Genomic DNA, 22,591 nt, shown 5'->3' with positions numbered 1-22,591 from the left:
TTCTTTTTTACATTTATTTATTTGTAATAATGACAATTACAACAATACTGAATGAACACTTATTTTAAGTTAAATATAATACATCAATAAAATCAATTTAGCCTCAAATAAATAATGAAACCTGTTCAATTTGGTTTAAATAATGCAAAAACAAAGTGTTGGGAGAAGAAAGTAAACGTGCAATATGTGCCATGTAAAAAAGCTAACGTTTAAGTTCCTTGCTCAGAACATGAGAACATATGAAAGCTGGTGGTTCCTTTTAACATGAGTCTTCAATATTCCCAGGTAAGAAGTTTTAGGTTGTAGTTATTATAGGACTATCTCTCTATACCATTTGTATTTCATATACCTTTGACTATTGGATGTTCTTATAGGCACTTTAGTATTGCCAGTGTAACAGTATAGCTTCTGTCCCTCTCCTCGCCCCTACCTGGGCTTGAACCAGGGACACGTCGACAACACCCACCCTCGAAGCATCGTTACCTATTGCTCCACAAAAGTCGTGGCCCTTGCAGAGCAAGGGGAACAACTACTTCAAGGTCTCAGAGCGAGTGACGTCATCGATTGAAACGCTATTAGCGCGCACCCCGCTAACTAGCTAGCCTTTTCACATCGGTTACACCAGCCTAATCTCGGGAGTTGATAGGCTTGAAGTCATAAACAGCTCAATGCTTGAAGCACAGCGAAGAGCTGCTGGCAAATGCACAAAAGTGCTGTTTGAATGAATGCTTACGAGCCTTCTGCTGCCTACCAAAAATCATCACAGTAGGCTGTGATCCAATGATAAATTAACAGGCACGCATCGATTATATGCACCGCAGGACAAGCTAGATAAACTAGTAATATCAACCATGTGTAGTTAACTAGTGATTACGTTAAGATTGATTGTTTTTTATAAGATAAGTTTAATGCTAGCTAGCAACTTACCTTGGCTTCTTGCTGCACTCGCGTAACAGGTAGTCAGCCTGCCACGCAGTCTCCTCGTGGAGTGCAATGTAATCGGCCACAATCGGTGTCCAAAAATGCAGATTACCGACTGTTATGAAAACTTGAAATCGCCCCTAATTAAAAATCGGCCATTCCGATTAATCGGTCGACCTCTAGTACAGACATTGCAATTTAATGCCCTGGCCACATCTGCAGTCCTCATGCCTCCTTGCAGCATGCCTAAGGCACGTTCACGCAAATGAGCAGGGACCCTGGGCATCTTTCTTTTGGTGTTTTTCAGAGTCAGTAGAAAGGCCACTTTAGTGTCCTAAGTTTTCATAACTGTGACCTTAATTGATTACAGTCTGTAGTCTGTAAGTTGTTAGTGTCTTAACGACCGTTCCACAGGTGCATGTTCATGAATTGTTTATAGTTCATTGAACAAGCATGGGAAACAGTGTTTAAACCCTTTACAATGAAGATCTGTGAAGTGATTTGGATTTTTACAAATTATCTTTGAAAGACAGGGTCCTGAAAAAGGGACGTTTCTTTTTTTGCTGAGTTTATTTATTGTATATTGGGAAATGATAAGGGAAAAGAAAAGTATATTTTAAATACAATAGAATGAGTTTACAAAATAGAAACAGCCTTATCATTTATAAAAAAGATAATTGCAGCTATATGAAAAATACAATATACAGATGTGCACAATAAAAAACAAAATTATTAGGTATGAGGTAACCTAAAGGCCGCAGATGGCAATATTGAGTTAATCTTACCGTCCAAACGCAGCTGGCAATATACTTGTATACGCTGTGGACAGGTTCATACCTAAAACATTCTCCATTCAGGCTGCAAAGGCTTCGATTTCCTCCTTAAATTTACTGGCGAGAAGGCGGATAAAAACAGGCAAACTATGCATGCTTTCCTCATGAAACACAAATTTTCACCACCATGATAGTGGCTAAATGTTAGTCCCGGATGTTGCGTATCACGTTCAGCCAATCAGGTTGCAGCAGTCTGTTGTTTACCCCAGGCTGAACGCGGGGTGCAACATCAGGAAGTAGCATTCCTAGGCATTTGCCACTCGAGCATGGAGGTGGAAAATGGTGTTTCATGAAGTATGCATATTGTCCACGTTTTCTTCCGCCTTCTCGCCGTTAAATGGGATACAACTGTAGAGGGAAAGGGAGATATCTAGTCAAATTGTACAACTGAATGCATTCATCTGAAATGTGTCTTCAGCATTTAACCCAAACCCTCTGAATCAGAGAGGTGCAGGGGACTGCCATAATCGACATTCACGTCTTCGGCGCCCGGGGAAAGGTGGGTTAACTGCCTTACTCAGGGGCAGAACGACAGGCATTTACCTTGTCAGCTCGGAGATTCGATCCAGCAACCTTTCGATTACCAGCCCAACACTCTAACCATGGCTGCATACAATGCATTTGGATAGTAAGATGAATTCAATATCGTCATCTGCCGTCCTTTGGGCACCAGAAATTACAGCAAGGTAAGCAAGGCATTAGAAATTACAGCAACAGAAAATCATCACCATAGCAATCCCCTTGCATTGGTATAACGTGTTCATCTGAATATAATTGGACATGTCCCTAATAATATTTTTGAACATTGTACATGCATGAGAGCCATGTAAAAAGTGCAAATAGATCAAATATACACAGCACAAGACAAAAGACAATGAATATTTTCATTCTGCACTCCCAACCCTTATTTCCTTGCTACCTTAGAAAACATTAATGTCACTCAAGAAGGCACAGTAAAATAATATCTGCATAAGAGGAACTTGCTTTTTTGTACAAAGATGCTATAGGAAATGTCTTAATTTGGCCTAATGAAAATCAACATTACAATGGGGCATGCAGGTCAGGAATGAGGACATTTCTTTTCAACTAGTTCCTAGCATTCAATACCACTGTGTACCACTTGGGTTTCACATTGTCTATCCCTGGTTCCCCTGATTAGGCAACAGTCCCAAGTGATGAATTGTAAAAACCATAATGAAGGCTATCCCTTTGATTATCCTTTTTATCTCCACCAGACTACCCAAATATTGAGAGGAACAGGGAAATGACTGGTATCTGAGCATGTGCAAAGACAAATGTGTTTGTTTTTCATGATTGTGTTTTGTAAGTTACTTTTCTTAAAATTGCTTGTAAATAGTGTTTTTATAGCGTTGGAATTGTACATTTGTATGATTGCGTAGAGGGCGCCCTTGTAAATGGCACAATGGTCCCAATGGGATTTCCCTGTTTAAATACATGTATAAAATATTATCATCCTTTCTCTTGAGAAACTCAGATTTTGTATCCTGTAACAGTGTCCCCAGGACTCATCTCCTCTATCACAGGAATAATCACAGGTCTATGGGGGCAGTCATAGTCCGACAGCTCAGAGAAGTCACTCTTCACCTCCAGTCCCAACTCTCTCGTTACCTGCAGTGAAGAGCCTGACCCCTCGTTAGGCAACATGACCTCCCCACCGCTCCACTCCTTGTCCTTCAGTCCAATGGGGAGACGGAGGACCTCTTCCTGGGGGGTATTGATCACTGTGAGGGTCTCATCCGGCAAAGATTCCATGGGGGTCTGCAGCAGGGGGGAGCCACCTGTTTGTACCTCACTCAGGATGGCTCTCTCAGGGAGCATAAGTGACCTAACTGAACCCATATGTGACAGCATGGAAGCCTACCAGAGGAGAATAGACAGTCAAACATTCTGTGGGTGAAATATGTTTTTCATGTGCTATTGTTTAGACAGTGTTTACAGGAAGTAGCATATCAATAGTTTGATAACTCCAACAGGAACATGACACCGTTTCAGGATGTATGTTGGTACATTGTAGAAATTCTCTGTATTACTATAATCTAGTCTACAGTCGTGGCCAAAAGTTTTGAGAATGACACAAATATTAATACATTTTCACAGTCTGCTGCCTCAGTTTGTATGATGGCAATTTGCATATACTCCAGAATGTTATGAAGAGTGATCAGATGAATTGCAAAGTCCCTCTTTGCCATGCAAATGAACTGAATCCACAAAACTTTTCCACTGCATTTCAGCCCTGCCACAAAAGGACCGGCTGACATGCGAGTGATTCTCTCGTTAACACAGGTGTGAGTGTTGACGAGGACAAGGCTGGAGATCACTCTGTCATGCTGATTGAGTTCAAATAACAGACTGGAAGCTTCAAAAGGAGGGTGGTGCTCGAAATTATTGTTCATAGTCTGTCAAACATGGTTACCTGCAAGGAAACACGTGCCGTCATCATCTCTTTGCACAAAAAGGGCTTCACTGGCAAGGATATGGCTGCCAGTAGCATTGCACCTAAATCAACAATTTATCGGATCATCAACAACTTCAAGGAGAGCGGTTAAATTGTTGTGAAGAAATCTTCAGGACGCCCAAGAAAGTCCAGCAAGCGCCAGGACCATCTCCCAAATTTGATTCAGCTGCGAGATTGGGGCACCACCAGTATAGAGCTTGCTCAGGAATGGCAGCAGGCAGGTGTGAGTGCATCTGCACGTACAGTGAGGCGAAGACTTTTGGAGGATGGCCTGGTGTCAAGAAGGGCAGCAAAGAAGCCCCTTCTCTCCAGGAAAAACATCAGGGACAGACTGATATTCTGCAAAAAGGTACAGGGATTGGACTGCTGAGGACTGGGGTAAAGTCATTTTCTCTGATGAATCCCCTTTCCGATTGTTTGGGGCATCAAGAAAAAAGCTTGTCCGGAGAAGACAAGGTGAGCGCTGCCATCAGTCCTGTGTCATGCCAACAGTAAAGCATCCTGAGACCATTCATGTGTGGGGTTGCTTCTCAGCCAAGGGAGTGGGCTCACCCACAATTTTGCCCAAGAACACAGCCATGAATATAGAATGGTACCAACACATCCTCTGAGAGCAACTTCTCCCAACCTTCCAGGAACAGTTTGGTGACGAAGTGGCTCGGGGAACAAAACATTGATATTTTGGGTCCATGGCCAGGACACTCCCCAGACCTTAATCCCATTGAGAACTTGTGGTCAATCCTCAAGAGGCGGGTGGACAAACAAAAACCCACAAATTCTGACAAACTCCAAGCATTGATTATGCAAGAATGGGCTGCCATCAGTCAGGATGTGGCCCAGAAGTTAATTGACAGCATGCCAGAGCGGATTGCAGAGGTCTTGAAAAAGAAGGGTCAACACTGCAAATATTGACTCTTTGCAACAACTTCATGTAATTGTCAATAAAAGCCTTTGACACTTATGAAATGCTTGTAATTATACTTCAGTATTCCATAGTAACATCAGACAAAAAATATCTAAAGACACTGAAGCAGCAAACTTTGTGGAAATTAATATTTGTGTCATTCTCAAAACATTTGGCCAGGACTGTATATGTAGTAGCTTTATGACTAAATCCACTGCAGTGCAGGCCAATTAGTTGAAAGGCTGAACACACCAAAATCTTTGGTTGAGGAAATGAGCCACTTCTCAGTTTACTGTATATAAGCCACACGATGAACGCAATCACCACCGTGGCAACGATAGGGATCACAATGTAGAGGGCAGTGTAGTTAGGACCTACAGGGGACAAGTCCAGCAGTTAGACTGACAGTCAAACTGATTTCACATTCAAAACGGTACAGCGTCCTAATTGAGCATTTGCCATAATATGACAATACAGACACATATAACTTTCAAAGCACGTATCAGATATTAGCAGATGTGGTTTATCTACCATTCCAGTGTTTTACTTGCTATATTGTATTTACTTCATCACCATGGCATTTTTTTGCCTTGACCTCCCTTCTCACCTCATTTGCTCACTTTGTCTATAGACTTATTTTTCTACTGTATTATTGACTGTATGTTTGTTTATTCCATGTGTAACTCTGTTGTTATATGTGTCGAACTGCTTTGCTTTATCTTGGCCAGGTCGCAATTGTAAATGAGAACTTGTTCTCAACTTGCCTACCTGGTTAAATAAAGGTGAAAAAAAAAAGATTACAGACAATGTATACTAAACGATAACAGACGTACTGAGAGCTAATATGACTTTGATGTATCAATCATGTGAGAAATTAAGAGTCTTACCAGAATCCCCATGCTTCCCCTCAATGCATATGTTCTGGTGAGCTGAGACATGAACATTGTTCATTTTTCCTTTGATCTTGATGCAGTGCCTATCCATCTCTCCATCGACTAGTATTTCAGCCTCACACACATGGTGTTGCTTGTAGGAGCAGTCAAAGCGGTGTTGTTTCTGGGGAAATAAAAAAAATGAATATATTTAGGCTATATTACAACAATGTTCATAAAAAATAAATATGCAAACGTTTATATTTGAAGGTTATAAATGTGTTTCCTTTTGAAAAACTTTCTTTGCTTGCAAGTGAAAACAATTCACAGCTAGTAGATACAATTGAAGTTGGAAGTTTACATACACCTTAACCAAATACATTTAAACTCAGTTTTTCACAATTCCTGACATTTAATCTTAGTAAAATTCCCTGTCTAAGGTCAGTTAGGTTCACCACCTATTTTAAGAATGTGAAATGTCAGAATAATAGCAGAGAGAATGATTTCTTTCAGGTTTTATTTCTTTCATCACATTCCCAGTGGGTCAGAAGTTTACATACACTCAATTAGTATTTGGTAGCATTGCCTTTAAATTGTTTAACTTGGGTAAAATGTTTTGCGTAGCCTTCCACAAGCTTCCCACAATAAGTTAGGTGAATTTTGGCCCATTCCTCCTGACAGAGCTGGTGTAACTGAGTCAGGTTTGTAGGCCTCCTTGCTCGCACACGCTTTTTCAGTTCTGCCCACAAATTTTCTATAGGATTGAGGTCAGGGCTTTGTGATGGCCACTCCAATACCTTGACTTTGTTGTCCTTAAGCCATTTTTTCCACAATTTTGGAAGTATGCTTGGGATCATTGTCCATTTGGAAGACCCATTTGCGACCAAGCTTTAACTTCCTGACTGATGTCTTGAGCTGTTGCTTCAATATATCCACATAATTTTCCTACCTCATGATGCCATCTATTTTGTGAAGTGCACCAGTCCCTCCTGCAGCAAAGCACCCCCACAACATTATGCTTCCACCCCCGTGCTTCACGGTTGGGATGGTGTTCTTCGGCTTGCAAGCCTCCCCCTTTTTCCTCCAAACATAATGATGGCCAAACAGTTCTATTTTTGTTTCATAATTTCTCCAAAAAGTACCATCTTTGTCCCCATGTGCAGTTGAAAACCGTAGTCTGGCTTTTATATGTCGGTTTTGGAGCAGTGGCTTCTTCCTTGCTGAGCGGCCTTTCAGGTTATGTCGATATAGGACTCGTTTTAATGTGGATATAGATACTTTTGTACCTGTTTCCTCCTGCATCTTCACAAGGTCCTTTACTGTTGTTCTGGGATTGATTTGCACTTTTAGCACCAAAGTACGTTAATCTCTAGGAGACAGAACGTGTCTCCTTCCTGAGCGGTATGACGGCTGCGTGGTCCCATGGTGTTGCAAAAACTATAGTTTGTTAACAAGAAATTGTGGAGTGGTTGAAAAACAAATTTTATGACTCCAGCCTAAATGTATGTAAACTTCGACTTCAACTCAGCTTCTACAAGTGTTCTACAAGTGTTCCCCAGTCATTTCAAAGTCATAATTTTCTGTCAGTTCTTACCAAGTGATATTCTGTGATAACCATGTAATTAAATTCCTTATGATCCGGTCTTTCATCTTTGATGATGGCATGTTTGTAGATGTGAAACGGGTGAATGAATTGAACTTTGATCATTTGATCGGATACAGCAGAGATGTTGACAGGTGGGAAATCCAATGAGCCTAAAAAACACAAAAGACTATTACTTTGTGAAAAAATCTGAGGTCAGTAAATATGTTCAAAATCTCCCGGCTCTGAACATTGTGTGGTCAGATCAACAAAGAAATGCTACATGTGCTGCAGTGCATACAGTGTACTTACAAACCCTTTCAAGATACTACCTCAATTCTAGTTGTCAATCACTACATACTGTATAACATTGTTCCCATAATTTGCCTATTGGTTAGCTTAGTGTGAGAACTTACACTGTACATCCAACAGGCCTGGATACACTGTATCATCGTAGGTGAATGAAATTTCGGAGGAATTGGTATTCTGTCCAACAACAGCAGTCAATATGAAACGGTAGCCCTCTAGTATTACTTTGGTAAATGAGGAGACATCGCAGTGGTAGAGGGAAGTGTTTGAACAAACCAAGGCAGCACTGAAAGATAGAGGAAAACAATTGTTGTGGGTTAATGGCAACCTCTGATTTGGACTGAAATGTTAGTTCACAATTACAATGGAGAAGCTGACAAAGAACTGTTGACAGGACTTTACATCTGTATGGGTCTGACAGTGCATGTCAATTTTCCAATTTCTACTTGAAATTGTGTCAAGAGAGACTTAATATTCACTAGCTATATAACCTACATTGGATAACATAGGCCCTATTTGGTGAGAGATTAAGCAACCAATATGCTGCAGCACCTACCCAGAATATTTTCTTGTCATTTCCACATTGAACTGTGGCTGCAGAGATGGTTCACTGTAGTTCCAATAGATCACATTGTGAAAATTGTGGCACATGAGGCTCACGTTGACGGGAGGAGGAACTGTAGGACAAAATAGTAGAAAGTCAGTCCGAATCAACAAGCTCAGTCCAGACAGAGATGTATACTTACCATATAATGACTACGTTTCTAAAACTGTGCTATATCTATAACAGCATAACATACTAGCAATTAAATCTATCCAAGTGATGTTGCAACGACCTGCATAGAAGCGGTTCCCAATTAGTCAGCTGTGGGCCAATGTTTTCTTGAGCGGATGTTAAGGGGACCAGAACATAGTTATAAATAATTTGTGCACTTCAAAATTACCGCAAGAATCCCAAAAAAACAGAACCATGATTCAAACCTGGATTACATTGGGATACAATCATATATGCCTCTCTATTTATGTGTGGGAATACCTGGGAACAGATTTCCTAAATGGAGATTTTACAGTCTTGTCCAACAACAAAACATTATTAATTATTATTTTTGTATTATTATACATTATTTTAGCTCAGAAAACTTGGGGTGCGGGGCAAATAACATTTTGTTGAAATATAATTTGATCTGAGAAATTAAGCTTATTGATTGCACCCAAATTGGCCATTTTAATTTATAGGATTCATATAACTCTTCAATAAATGTAGTACCTAACATCCGATTTGGACCATACATTATACCAACAATCCAATACACTGATCAAAAGCCACCCACGTACCCTCCACACCCCACCCAAACAGCCAGTATACAGTATCGGTTTTCTATGTTTGACAAGTAGTATGGAGCTGCTGCTTGGAGTATTGCTTCTTCATCTGGTGATGTCCCCCCCCCCCTGTTCAGAGAAATTAGCCATTGAAGTCGCTCATATTATTTACTATAAATTAGTGTGAAAGTACCAAGTTTTGCCCACTAGATGCTGCTGTTCTTGCTACTACATTTCTTCATGTGGCTGGTCTCTTGTGTTTATTAAATTAAATCACAACCTTTTCTTTGCAAATTTGGGTAGAAAACCAATAGTTTTTGCTAATGATGGAAATAGATTGTATGGTCCTCCTCAAAATTGAAGCCAGTCCTCCATGAAAACAATTTAGTTTGTCATTTTGTTAGGCTTTTTTTGTGTCCAGGACACAGCCTTTTGTGTGTGCTTTAATCTCTCCTAAAAGGTATGGATTAGTTAGACCATTTCTGGTGAACAAGCAAAACATTTGGCTACAGCAGATCTAATGGTTCAATTTTATGGTCACTAATGTTCTTCAATGGTAAAAGTCCCAAACACACACTGTATAGTGTTTTGAAATGGTAATAATGGTATTGGGTTGGGTTTTATGGTAAATGTCACTAATCACATATAAATACATTTTCTAATAATTGTATTGAAAAACATATATGACTGTCATGCAATGGTTCACAACATTTTAGTCACTAGTCCATTTCTCCATCATAGTTTTGGGCAAAATCTTCATATGAGAATTGCACCATACAGCCCTCAGAGAGCTGCCATTTGTTGGACTATTCAAAGTCAGTTGGGTTGAAGCATTAGGTCGCAAAGAGAAGGACAAACTGAATTGCTTTCATGGAGGACTGGCTTAAACACACAATTAATTTTCATCATGAGCAAAAGCTATTGGTTTTCTACCCAAAGTTGCAAAGAAAATGTTGTGATACATTTAATAAACCAGCTGAATGGATAAAAGCATGTGGTGGCAGAACCAGGAACAGAAACAAGTGGGCAAAACCTGGTACTTTCACACTAATTTAATTCCGAAGTACTTAGATGGCTAATTTCTCTAAAACAGGTGCGGAGGGGACATCAGATTCACAGGGAATACATTACAAATGGTGAAGAAGCAATACTCCAAGCTGCAGCACCATACTACTTGTCAAACATAGAGAACTGATACTGTATACTGGTTGTTGGGTTGGGATTGGAGTGAGGTGTGGAGGGTCCGTGAATGGGTTTTGACAATTTTGTTTGATTCCTTGTGTCTCACTCAATTGCAGGAATAAGTTTGGTCCAAATCGGATGTTGGGTACTATAATTTGATGAATATTATGTGAATCCTATCATTTAAAGTTGACAATTTGCGTGCAATCAATTACCTTAATTTCTCTGAGACCAAATTAAATTGCAACAAAATAATGTTTCTGGGATGCTAAACTTATTGGTTTCTAATAGCAGAAACAATTTCAGAACAATTTGAGATGGTGAGTGTCATAGCTTGCTGAAATGACATGGAATGACCCAGATGCCATGTGTTCTGGTGTTTTCCTGATTGTTTTGTCCCGAAGCAATGTATTTTGAGAGTTTGGCCCATAGAATTAGGCATTGAAATACTAGAATGGATATGAACCTTCTTATGATGGGATAAAGGTCAGGCATTTTGGTCAGGAAGTTGGTCAAACATGGTTTGCCAGTGCTGTGATAAGATATTTTACACTAAGGAATTTGAATCATTTATCTGCACTTTATGCTTGTTTGCTAATTAGCCAGCCAGTTTTAGTTTTATTCCATTAATAATTTAGATGAACTGACAATTTGCCAACATTCCATTCAAACAATGTAATCAATTCACAGCCATACACTGGCTGAAATCAGTTGAAGATTAGACAAATTGTAAATGCAACAAGTACTGATACTGTATCATATAATAGCACACATCTTTCCAAGGAAACAAAAACTACATTTATGGTCTGTTTACATAGCCTCTAAAATATATTTATACAGAAAATGTGTATAAAACATGTATAAACTACAGGCTCTGTCGCAGCCGGCCGAGACCGGGAGGTCCGTGGGGCGACGCACAATTGGGCTAGCGTCGTCCGGGATAGGGAGGGTTTGGCCGGTAGGGATTTCCTTGTCTCATCGCGCTCCAGCGACTCCTGTGGCGGGCTGGGCGCAGTGCGCGCTAACCAAGGGGCCAGGTGCACGGTGTTTCCTCCGACACATTGGTGTGGCTGGCTTCCGGGTTGGAGGCGCGCTGTGTTAAAGAAGCAGTGCGGCTTGGTTGGGTTGTGCCTCGGAGGACGCATGGCTTTCGACCTTCGTCTCTCCCGAGCCCGTACGGGAGTTGTAGCGATGAGACAAGATAGTAATTACTAGCGATTGTATACCACGAAACTTGGGGAGAAAAGGGGATAAAAAAAAATTAAAAAAGAAAAGAAAAAAACATGTATAAACTGTATTTATAATAATGACAACATTTGATATATCATACCATCATTTTATTTTCCTGCATAAATAAAATTAGGATTAAGCCTCTACTGCCAGTCATTCCAATTTACCAAGCCTCACCCCAGAATATTGGGCAACCAATCGCAGTACTCCGTTGCTTAGCAACCATCTTTAACCAAGCTCGTGTCTGACGTCTTTGGACAAGATCTCGTTTCAAAAGCATGGAAGCCAATGAGGGCTATGGCAAAAACTGAGTTCTTAAAAACAAAATGAATATACTGTATATTATTAACATAGCTTTAATAGCCGTGTTTATGTGCATTTGCAACCTTTTGTAGCCTCATGCTACCATGTACTGTAGTGAAGGGAGGGTGGGGAATCAATACAGTTACATATTGGGATATTATGTTTGATAATATATCGTATTGACGATATCATTTTTGTGCTAGTTGGCTGTACCTGCACCAAAACGCCAGTATTTTTCCTTTAAAAGGTTGTTCTCCATCTTTTTAAAAATGGGGAGCCAATTTGTTTTCAGAACTTTATTTCCATGATTAATAAAAACTTGTTTTCAAATGGCTCTCTCTTGTCCCTCTGCAGCAAATTGTGTTGCACCCCACCTTTTGTCTTCAGAACAACCTTATTTCATCAGGGCATGGACTCTACAAGGTTCCTCGGGGATGCAAGCCCATGTTGACTCCAATGCTTCACAGTTGAGACAAGTTGGTTGGATGTCCTTTGGGTGGTGGACCATTCTTGATACACACAGGAAACTTGAGAGTAAAAACTCAGCAGCGTTGCAGTTCTTGACACAAACCAGTGAACCTGGTTTGTGTCAATACGCCATTCAAAGGCACTTAAATATTTGGTCTTGCCCATTCACCCTCTGAATGGCACAATTGTTTCAAGGATTAAAAATCCTTCTTTAACCTGTCTCCTACCCTTAATCTACACTGACTGAAGTGGATTTAGCAATTGACATCAATAAGGGATCATAGCTTTCATCTGGATTCACCTGGTCAGTCTGTCTGTTTTGTATATTTAGTTTATACCTCCACAGTTTACTGGGCCTGTATATTGTATGTAAACCTATAATGATGGTTATTCCTTTCTATTCTTTTCCATAGAACCACTTATACACTCTCACTTTTACTGTGAGCCATCAATACAGAGGAGCGTGGTGTAGCGAACCATTATCTGAATAAACCTTGTCTGAAGATATCTTGGACTTCTTGCCGGACAGACCTGTGGTGGCTGAACGTTATCTATTGGCACCTAATATAACTGTAATAGAGCCCGTTCTACATTGTCCTCTCGGTCCAGCCTTTACTATTTTTCAGACCAACTGCAGATACAGATTGATGATCGGTCTAGCTTCTTATTTATTTGTAAAAGATTTTGCTAAACTCAATCCACAGGTAAAGCATGCTCGTCTCTATCAATTAAAAGAAAAAAGATAACTGATTCAGATCAAAATTGTAACAGGGAGATCCACAAAAATGTTTTTTACTTCCCCGAACAACTCTGGGGATCATTATGTCTGATGTTGAACACTATGTCTGAAAAGTTTAAACAGAACACAGCAGCACTTCACAAGTGCAGGTACTGTCTTTTAAGTCCCACAACTCCATTTAAAAAATGTATAAAAATATACTCCATGCAGAGTATGTCGACTTTTCTATGCAGGTATACTATAGAATATATTTAAAAAATGTCAATTGAAAAAATTCCCATGCCAATAAATTATGGTTTATGATAGCTGGTTGCTAAAATTCTAAAAGTTTATCTTATTTCAGTTTGTGACAAAACAAGCAATGCATAGTGTAGAGAATAATTGCACCATCTAAACCACTGTGAAATACACTGCTCAAAAAAATAAAGGGAACACTTAAACAACACAATGTAACTCCAAGTCAATCACACTTCTGTGAAATCAAACTGTCCACTTAGGAAGCAACACTGATTGACAATAAATTTCACATGCTGTTGTGCAAATGGAATAGACAACAGGTGGAAATTATAGGCAATTAGCAAGACACCCCCAATAAAGGAGTGGTTCTGCAGGTGGTGACCACAGACCAATTCTCAGTTCCTATGCTTCCTGGCTGATGTTTTGGTCACTTTTGAATGCTGGCGGTGCTTTCACTCTAGTGGTAGCATGAGACGGAGTCTACAAACCACACAAGTGGCTCAGGTAGTGCAGCTCATCCAGGATGGCACATCAATGCGAGCTGTGGCAAGAAGGTTTGCTGTGTCTGTCAGCGTAGTGTCCAGAGCATGGAGGCGCTACCAGGAGACAGGCCAGTACATCAGGAGACGTGGAGGAGGCCGTAGGAGGGCAACAACCCAGCAGCAGGACCGCTACCTCCGCCTTTGTGCAAGGAGGAGCACTGCCAGAGCCCTGCAAAATGACCTCCAGCAGGCCACAAATGTGCATGTGTCTGCTCAAACAGTCAGAAACAGACCCCATGAGGGTGGTATGAGGGCCAAACGCCCACAGGTGGGGGTTGTGCTTACAGCCCAACACCGTGCAGGACGTTTGGCATTTGCCAGAGAACACCAAGATTGGCAAATTCGCCACTGGCGCCCTGTGCTCTTCACAGATGAAAGCAGGTTCACACTGAGCACATGAGCACGTGACAGACGTGACAGAGTCTGGAGACGCCGTGGAGAACGTTCTGCTGCCTGCAACATCCTCCAGCATGACCGGTTTGGCGGTGGGTCAGTCATGGTGTGGGGTGGCATTTCTTTGGGGGGCCGCACAGCCCTCCATGTGCTCGCCAGAGGTAGCCTGACTGCCATTAGGTACCGAGATGAGATCCTCAGACCCCTTGTGAGACCATATGCTGGTGCAGTTGGCCCTGGGTTCCTCCTAATGCAAGACAATGCTAGACCTCATGTGGCTGGAGTGTGTCAGCAGTTCCTGCAAGAGGAAGGCATTGATGCTATGGACTGGCCCGCCCGTTCCCCAGACCTGAATCCAATTGAGCACATCTGGGACATCATGTCTCGCTCCATCCACCAACGCCACGTTGCACCACAGACTGTCCAGGAGTTGGCGGATGCTTTAGTCCAGGTCTGGGAGGAGATCCCTCAGGAGACCATCCGCCACCTCATCAGGAGCATGCTCAGGCGTTGTAGGGAGGTCATACAGGCACGGGGAGGCCACACACACTACTGAGCCTCATTTTGACTTGTTTTAAGGACATTACATCAAAGTTGGATCAGCCTGTAGTGTGGTTTTCCACTTTAATTTTGAGTGTGACTCCAAATCCAGACCTCCATGGGTTGATAAATTTGATTTCCATTGATCATTTGTGTGATTTTGTTGTCAGCACATTCAACTATGTAAAGAAAAAAGTATTTAATAAGTACGTAAAGAAAAAAGTATTTAATAAGAATATTTAATTCATTCAGATCTAGGATGTGTTATTTTAGTGTTCCCTTTATTTTTTTGAGCAGTGTATATTTTCAACAACCCAAAATATTGTATTTTCAGCTGTTTGAAGCTAGTGTACAAAACCGAAAGTAAAAGATGCAAAAAGGAAACTTAACTGGAAGCATAGAAATAGAGCACATAGAACAGACACCACTTCTTAGATATGTTTTCAATGAGAATGACCAATCTATAACTCACATTTCTATGCGAATTTGGTACATATTGCAACTTTAAGTTTGCTGGGAAATATTCAAGATATGGGCTGCATTGTGTGCAAGTTAAATAAACCTATAAATCTTCCATCACAACATAAGACGTTATTGTAAGTGATTGCAGGCAAGCTAAAATGTTGGTGCAGCAGGTATCCTAGTGGTTAGAGCGTTGGGCCAGTAAACAAAAATTTGCAAGATCAAATCCCTGAGCTGACAATGTAAATATCTGTAATTCTGCCCCTGAACAAAGCAGTTAACCCACTGTTCCTAGGCCATCATTGTAAATAAGTTGTTCTTAACTGACTTGCCTAGTTAAATAAAGGTTCAATTAAATTTAAATAAAAACATCTCACTTGCAGTAGAAGCCTGGCACTATTAGCTAAAGAAGGGGAAAATATCAGCCTGTGAAGTCAGAAAGGAAATTACCTTACTGTCAAGGGAAATAATTGGAATTGGACATAACAAAGCCTTGATTTAAAAAATTATAATTACAGAATAATTACTCATGTTCCAGTGGGCCATTGTGTATGGTATGTAGTGGACATACAGAGGTGGTACTACAAACAATTGGACATTTCCAATGGTGGAAAAAGTACCCAATTGTCATACTGGAGTACAAGTAAAGATACCTTAAAACCTCTCTGGTGGGACATTAGCATCCCACCTGGCCAAAATCCAGTGAAAATGCAGAGCGCCAAATTCAAATACATTACTATAAAAATACAATTTTCATGAAATCACACATGCAATACACCAAATTAAAGCTACACTTGTTATGAATCCAGCCAACGTGTCAGATTTCAAAAAGGCTTTACGGCGAAAGCAAACAATGCTATTATCTGAGGGTAGCACCCCAGCAAACAAACCCAGACAATCATATTTCAACCCTCCAGGCGCGACACAAAACACAGAAATAAAGATATAATTCATGCCTTACCTTTGACGAGCTTCTTCTGTTGGCACTCCAATATGTCCCATAAACATCACAAATGGTCCTTTTGTTCGATTAATTCTGTCGATATATATCCAAAATGTCCATTTATTTGGCGCGTTTGATCGAGAAAAACACCAGTGCCAACTCGCGCAACATGACTACAAAATATCTCATTGTAACGGTCGTCTTGTGGTGAATGAGCGGACCAAGGCGCAGCGGGTGATGAATACATGATGATTTATTTTAAGACGAAGACGAACACGAAGAACACTTTGAAAATTACAAAACGAACGTAGACTGACCTAAAACATGAGAACTTACAAATACACGAAGAACGCACGAACAGGTACAGACTACAAACAAACGCTACAGTCCCGTGTGGTACGAACATACATACAGACACGGAAGACAATCACCCACAAACAAACAGTGAGAACAGCCTACCTTAATATGGTTCTCAATCAGAGGAAACGTCAAACATCTGCCTCTATTTGAGAACCATATCAGGCAACACAATAAACCCAACATAGAAACACAATACATAGACTGCCCACCCCAACTCACGCCCTGACCAACTAAACACATATAAAAACAAGAGAAAACAGGTCAGGAACGTGACACTCATAAGTTACCTGTAAGCTCTGTCCAAACATTTCAAAATACTTTCCTAATACAACTTTAGGTATTTTTTAAAGTAAATAGTCGATCAAATTTAAGACGGGATATACTGTGTTCAATACCGGAGGAAAACAAAGTGTAGCATGCTTTTCAGGTCACGCGCCTCTATAAAAGAGTACACTTCCCTCTACCCTCGTTCTGAACAGTGCTACTTCTTAATTTCTCAAAGGAAAAACCTCAACCAATTGCCAAAGACTTGACATCCAGTGGAAGCGATAGGAACTGCAAAAAGGTCCCTTAGAAATCTGAATTCCCAATGAAAACCCATTGAAAAGAGAGTAACCTCCAAAAAAAAAAATCTGAATGGTTTGACCTCGGGGTTTCGCCTGCCAAATAAGTTCTGTTATACTCACAGACATGATTCAAACAGTTTTAGAACCTTCAGAGTGTTTTCTATGCAAATCTACTAATGATATGTATATCTTAGCTTCTGGGCCTGAGTAGCAGGCAGTTTACTTTGGACACCCTTTTCATCCGGATGTGAAAATACTGCCCCCTATCCCAAATAAGTTTTAATAGGAAATGACTCAAGTAAAAGTGAAAGTCACCCAGTAAAACACTACTTCAGTAAAAGTATTTGGTTTTAAATATACTAAAGTATTAAAAGTAAATGTACTTGCAAAAATGTACTTAAGTATCAAAAGTAAATAATATTATTTTAAGCAAACCAGATGGCACAATTGTTCATATTTTTTAAATCTACGGATAGCCAGGGACACACTCCAACACTTAGAAACAAAGCATTTGTGTTTAGTGAGTCCGCCAAATCAGAGGCAGTAGAGATGACAGGGATGTGCAAGAATTGGAGCATTTCTGTCCTGCTAAGTATTCAAAGTACTTTTGGGTGTCAGGGAAAATGTATGGAGTAAAAAGTACATCATTTTCTTTAGTAACGTAGTAAAGTAAAAGTTGTCAATAATAGAAATAGTAAAATACTTTAAAGTATTTTTACTTAAGTACTTTACACCACTAAACATTTCATCACACATCACTGTGCCGTTTTGCGAAAATATACTTCCGGATTTAGTTCCACAACATTAATGTTACTTTAGAGTGGGGGAAAGGCAATGTACTGTAAGTCCTCCGTTCTGTGGAGCACAACACACTAGAATAGAGGTTGACCGATTAATTTGCATGGCGGATTAATTAGGGCCGATTTCAAGTTTAAGTTTTTGACCGCTTCTATATTGCAAAAACTGAAGAAAAAATGTAACGCCAGGATCTCTGAACAAATAGGTTCGGGAAAGAAAACATTCCAAAACTGAGAGGTTCCGGTGTTGTGCCCAAAATTTCCCCCCTGCCAGAATTCTCCCCAATTCGCGTTCTTCATTGCAACGACTTGCTTGCTAGTTTTTGATTTCAGATCAAGCTAGACACCCCATTCCACCTCTCACTGCCTATAGACATCTAGTGGAAGGCGTATGAAGTGCATGTATATCCATAGATTTCAAGCAAATGAATAGGAAGGCCCTGGAACAGAGCCTCGATTTCAGATTTTTCACTTCCTGACAGGAAGTTTGTTGCAAAATGAGTTCTGTTTTACTCACAGATATAATTCAAACGGTTTTAGAAACTTGAGTGTTTTCTATCCAATAGTAATAATAATATGCATATTGTACGATCTAGAACAGAGTACGAGGCCGTTTAAATTGGGCACGATTTTTTCCCAACGTGAGAACAGCGTCCCCCTATCCCAAAATATAACACACATACATTCATTTTTAATTTCGGTTGCCTATCCTGGCGTGAAGTTTGTTCTATAGAAAGTATTTGACTCTGATGTGTGCCACAGAAAGTATTTCGCTCCAGCCACAAAATTAAGGAAATTAGAAGGGGGGATTCTGGCGGGGGGAGGGGGGATTTTCGACACACCTGTTTTTGTTAGGCAAGCAAGTCAGTTAAGAACAAATTCGTATTTACAATGTCAGCCTTTCAGAAGGCAAAATGCCTCCTGCGGGTACCGGGGCTAGGATTTAAAAAAACATAATTTTTTTTTTAATATAGGACAAAACACACATCACGACAAGACCGACACCACAACATAAAGAGAGACCTAAAGACAACAACATATGGCAGTGACACATGAAATCACAGCATGGTAGCAACACAACATGACAACATTATGGCAGAAGCACAACATGGTAACGTTAGCAGCCCAAAACATGGTAACGTTACAAACATTATTGGGCACAGACAACAGCACAAAGGGCAAGAAGGTAGAGATAACAATACATCACGCGAAGCAGCCACAACTGTGTTAGGCCAAGAGATCCTACAATATATTTATATATGAGTATACTTTTGGAATAGCTATATAATTTCCAATAACATTAGCATATTGTACAGTGGCCTTCAGCCTGCATTATGTTGTTGAAAGAATTAAGCAGGAATACTGTACTAAATACTTACAGTAACATCAGCTCCAATTGATTAATCAAAGCGTCATTTAAAATGACTTACCGTAAGAGACGACCTGTTGGCTTAAAACCAAGATCAGGGAAATGCGGAATATCCTTACCCCGGCCATTTTTAAATTTTGTCGAGTCTATGTAAAACTAAATGAAATGTATCTGAATGCCCATATGAATAGGCTATACCTATTTGAGAGCCTTTTGTCTGTCTAACTAAAAATACAGACAAAATGCATTTCCAGCACAGCCAACCCCCAGGATATTGCTCAAACCGGCAGGCTACACAGTTAACAAATTCCAATGAAATGTTCCAGTCGCAACTACCAGACCCGCATACTACACATTTTTACAGGAACAGGAAAAGTCACGTGCGGCGATATGCTGCTGCAGTGCGTCGTGATTAAGTTTCAGATAGCTACGCATCGAGGATCAAAGGTGAAAATGTCGATCTTCGTGGTCAATCTTTGTGTAAATACTTACACATTTCGAATACAATCTTGGTACCAATAATTACTTATATTACACCAGATGTATGTCTCTGAACCGATTATTTTAAAATTGCACACAGTCAGGGATGGCCTGAGCCTTTTGGGGGCCCTAATAACATTTTAAAAAGCATGAATTCTCCAATTCTACACATTTTGCCATCGGGAAGAGAGAACATTTTGCCATTTTACAGCACATTTTCTGCAATTCCACCCATTTTGCCATGGGGTGGAAAGAAAATGTTTGCAGTTTTGAATCAAATTTCCTGCAATTGTTAGCTGGCATGGCTAATTGAGTGACTATCAGTGACTGAAATAACAGGAGGAAAACTGCTTATGCACAACCAAATGTCGAAATGGAACTTTGTGTATTCTACTATTCTAACAGTTGAAACCCCTACTGAGTCGTTGTTCCCCCCCATAAAATTTCTTATATAAAAACTAAAGGTTAAATTGATACACACCTTTCTAGGGTTAGGCATCACACAACCAGATTTCCACGTTACAGCGCTTGTTATGGAAGACAGACCTGTGCTAATTAGTTATCTGCGTCTTTTAAGACCTGTATGTAAATGTAACATGTTGTCACTGAAAAATACTGTTGGCTACAACTCTTACAACCGGTTAAAATAGTGTACAATAAGTATATATTTGTGAAATTATTTTGACGTGAGGGATTTATGTTTCCACAACCGAACTGCAATTGAGAATCAATATACGTTTAGATGGAGTATTTGTCTTCTGTGTTGACTTCGAGAGGCAATTTGCCCTTTAAACAGAAAATATAAGGTCATTGGACTAAGGAGTAACATTATGCTCCTTTAGTCCAGTATTGGGCTAGTTAGTGTTCTTAACGAGCTAGGTATCTATGCTGGCTGTTAGCTTTTGTGGACTATACATTTACAGTCAGTGAGATTAATTTCTGACAGAATTATCAAATTCGGTTTAAGCCTCACAGTTTGATCAGATTCAATAGCAGCCTCAGAGGCTGCCATGTAAATGTTTTTTTGGGGGGCAAGTCAGTTAAGAACAAATTCTTATTTTCAATGACAGCCTAGGAACAGTGAGTTAACTGCCTTGTTCAGGGGCAGAACAACAGATTTTTACCTTGTCAGCTCAGGGATTTGATCTTGTAACCTTTTGGTTACTAGTCCAATGCTCTAACCACTAGGCTACCTGCCACCCCATGCTAATTAGGCGTGCCTTATAGGCTGATGCATAATATATTAAGTAATTATTTTTTCTTTCTTTTTTACAATATTGATAGATATATGAATATTGATATTACATTTTGATGAATGGATATAATATTTATAAAAAGGTATGCTATCAAAATGACTGATGCTGAATCTCTTCTCATCTTTTCAAGTTAACATGGAGGATTTTGGGGAAAATTCTGTGAAGGACAACCTACAGAAAGAAAATTAGTGTCGAAGTGTCGAAGTGAAGCTAGGGTGCCTAACTGTTTCAGCGTTTAATAATACCACTTAACTACTTAATATTCTCCAGCTTTCTTTCATTCTCCTGTACTTAAACTGTAAACAAGTTATTTGATATATGGAAAACAATGAATTTGTACTTTGTAAGTATTTTTGTACTTGTTTTGATGAACCATACCATCAGATAGTAAATCAGTCTTACACACAAGATTGACCTAAAGAGACCCTCATCTCATTCATGATTATCATGCACTAAATATCTGCTCGGAGCACATGGAATATACCAGCCCTTTTAAATAAAACTCACCATTGTCTTTGGGACCAGATTCGGACAATTGTCATTAATAAAAACATGGCGACGTCCTGCGCATGTGCTACACAAAAACAAACATAGTTTTCTGTTAATGGACACCCCTCCCTAGCACCATTCACTTCCCATGATTTTCCAAACTTTGTTCTTTTAATCTTGTACAATTCATTGTGCTAGATTAGAGCAACTGAGAACAGGAGCTGGATAGTGGTTTCAGATCACAGGAGAGTCAATTTGTCATGTTCTTGGGCAGTCCAACTGATTCTTTGCCCAATTATTGGCAGACGATCTGATTTGATTGGTCAAAAGACTAATAATCATGACGTGTTTGCTGTGGTGAGTGATCTGAATATTCAGTTTGTAGCTGTACATCTATGAAGTCCCCATTGAGTGGCATAATGTACAACATCCCTAACTATAACGGGTAAGACTCAATTGTGTAAAGGACAAGACAGACCAGCACAAATGTCAGTCATACGCAGTAGATCACCTGCTGGGTGTCGACAAACAGTGGCCATTTAACATGTATAGTCATTGGGAAATGATCAGAAAATTACTGCTAATATTCTGTGGTCTGAGGCTGCGCAACCGCTGTGCAAGGCCGACGTTAATGTTGGTCTGTCGGGTCCTTAACAGGAAACAAAGTAAGACGAGACAAGCCATCATCTTCAACAGTGCATTTATTGTCACAGGTCTAATTGAACATTGACTCCACAGTGCTTCTATCAGAACACAAGCTGGGAGGATTAATACCACCAAAATGTACACAAGAACCAATGTGTTGGAATATAATAGCAAAAAAAAAAAACAGTGCTTAAATAATGAATTAAATAATAGTTAAAGTGCAAACGATTTCACCAGGAGGCAAATGTAAACCCAAGGGGGAAACCTTGATGGTATCCTTGTTGCAGTCTCGGTAAGAGTACTCATGCATATGTCCCCACAGGTAAGGCAGGGAAGTCCTCGGGGTGGTCTGAGTTTGGGACTAGGACGAAAA

General features: G+C 40.0%; 1 protein-coding gene across 1 annotated transcript; it reads right to left on the bottom strand.

Annotated features, from left to right (window-relative positions):
- LOC129828824 (interferon gamma receptor 1-like) lies at positions 1 to 19,728 on the bottom strand. The gene is made up of 7 exons (XM_055890055.1): positions 19,410 to 19,728; positions 8,454 to 8,574; positions 8,005 to 8,183; positions 7,601 to 7,761; positions 6,022 to 6,190; positions 5,387 to 5,508; positions 1 to 3,632 (listed from the first exon to the last, which is right to left on the bottom strand). Exons 1-7 carry the CDS (start codon positions 19,474 to 19,476, stop codon positions 3,246 to 3,248), a joined length of 1,206 nt encoding a protein of 401 aa, XP_055746030.1. The 5' UTR covers positions 19,477 to 19,728; the 3' UTR covers positions 1 to 3,245.
- Positions 19,729 to 22,591: the final 2,863 nt, after the last annotated feature.

Source organism: Salvelinus fontinalis, chromosome 30, assembly GCF_029448725.1.
Source record: "Salvelinus fontinalis isolate EN_2023a chromosome 30, ASM2944872v1, whole genome shotgun sequence".
NCBI classification, from domain to species: Eukaryota; Metazoa; Chordata; class Actinopteri; order Salmoniformes; family Salmonidae; genus Salvelinus; species Salvelinus fontinalis.
Note: the sequence above shows the minus strand (reverse complement) of the source record. Positions and strands in the feature narration are given on the sequence as shown.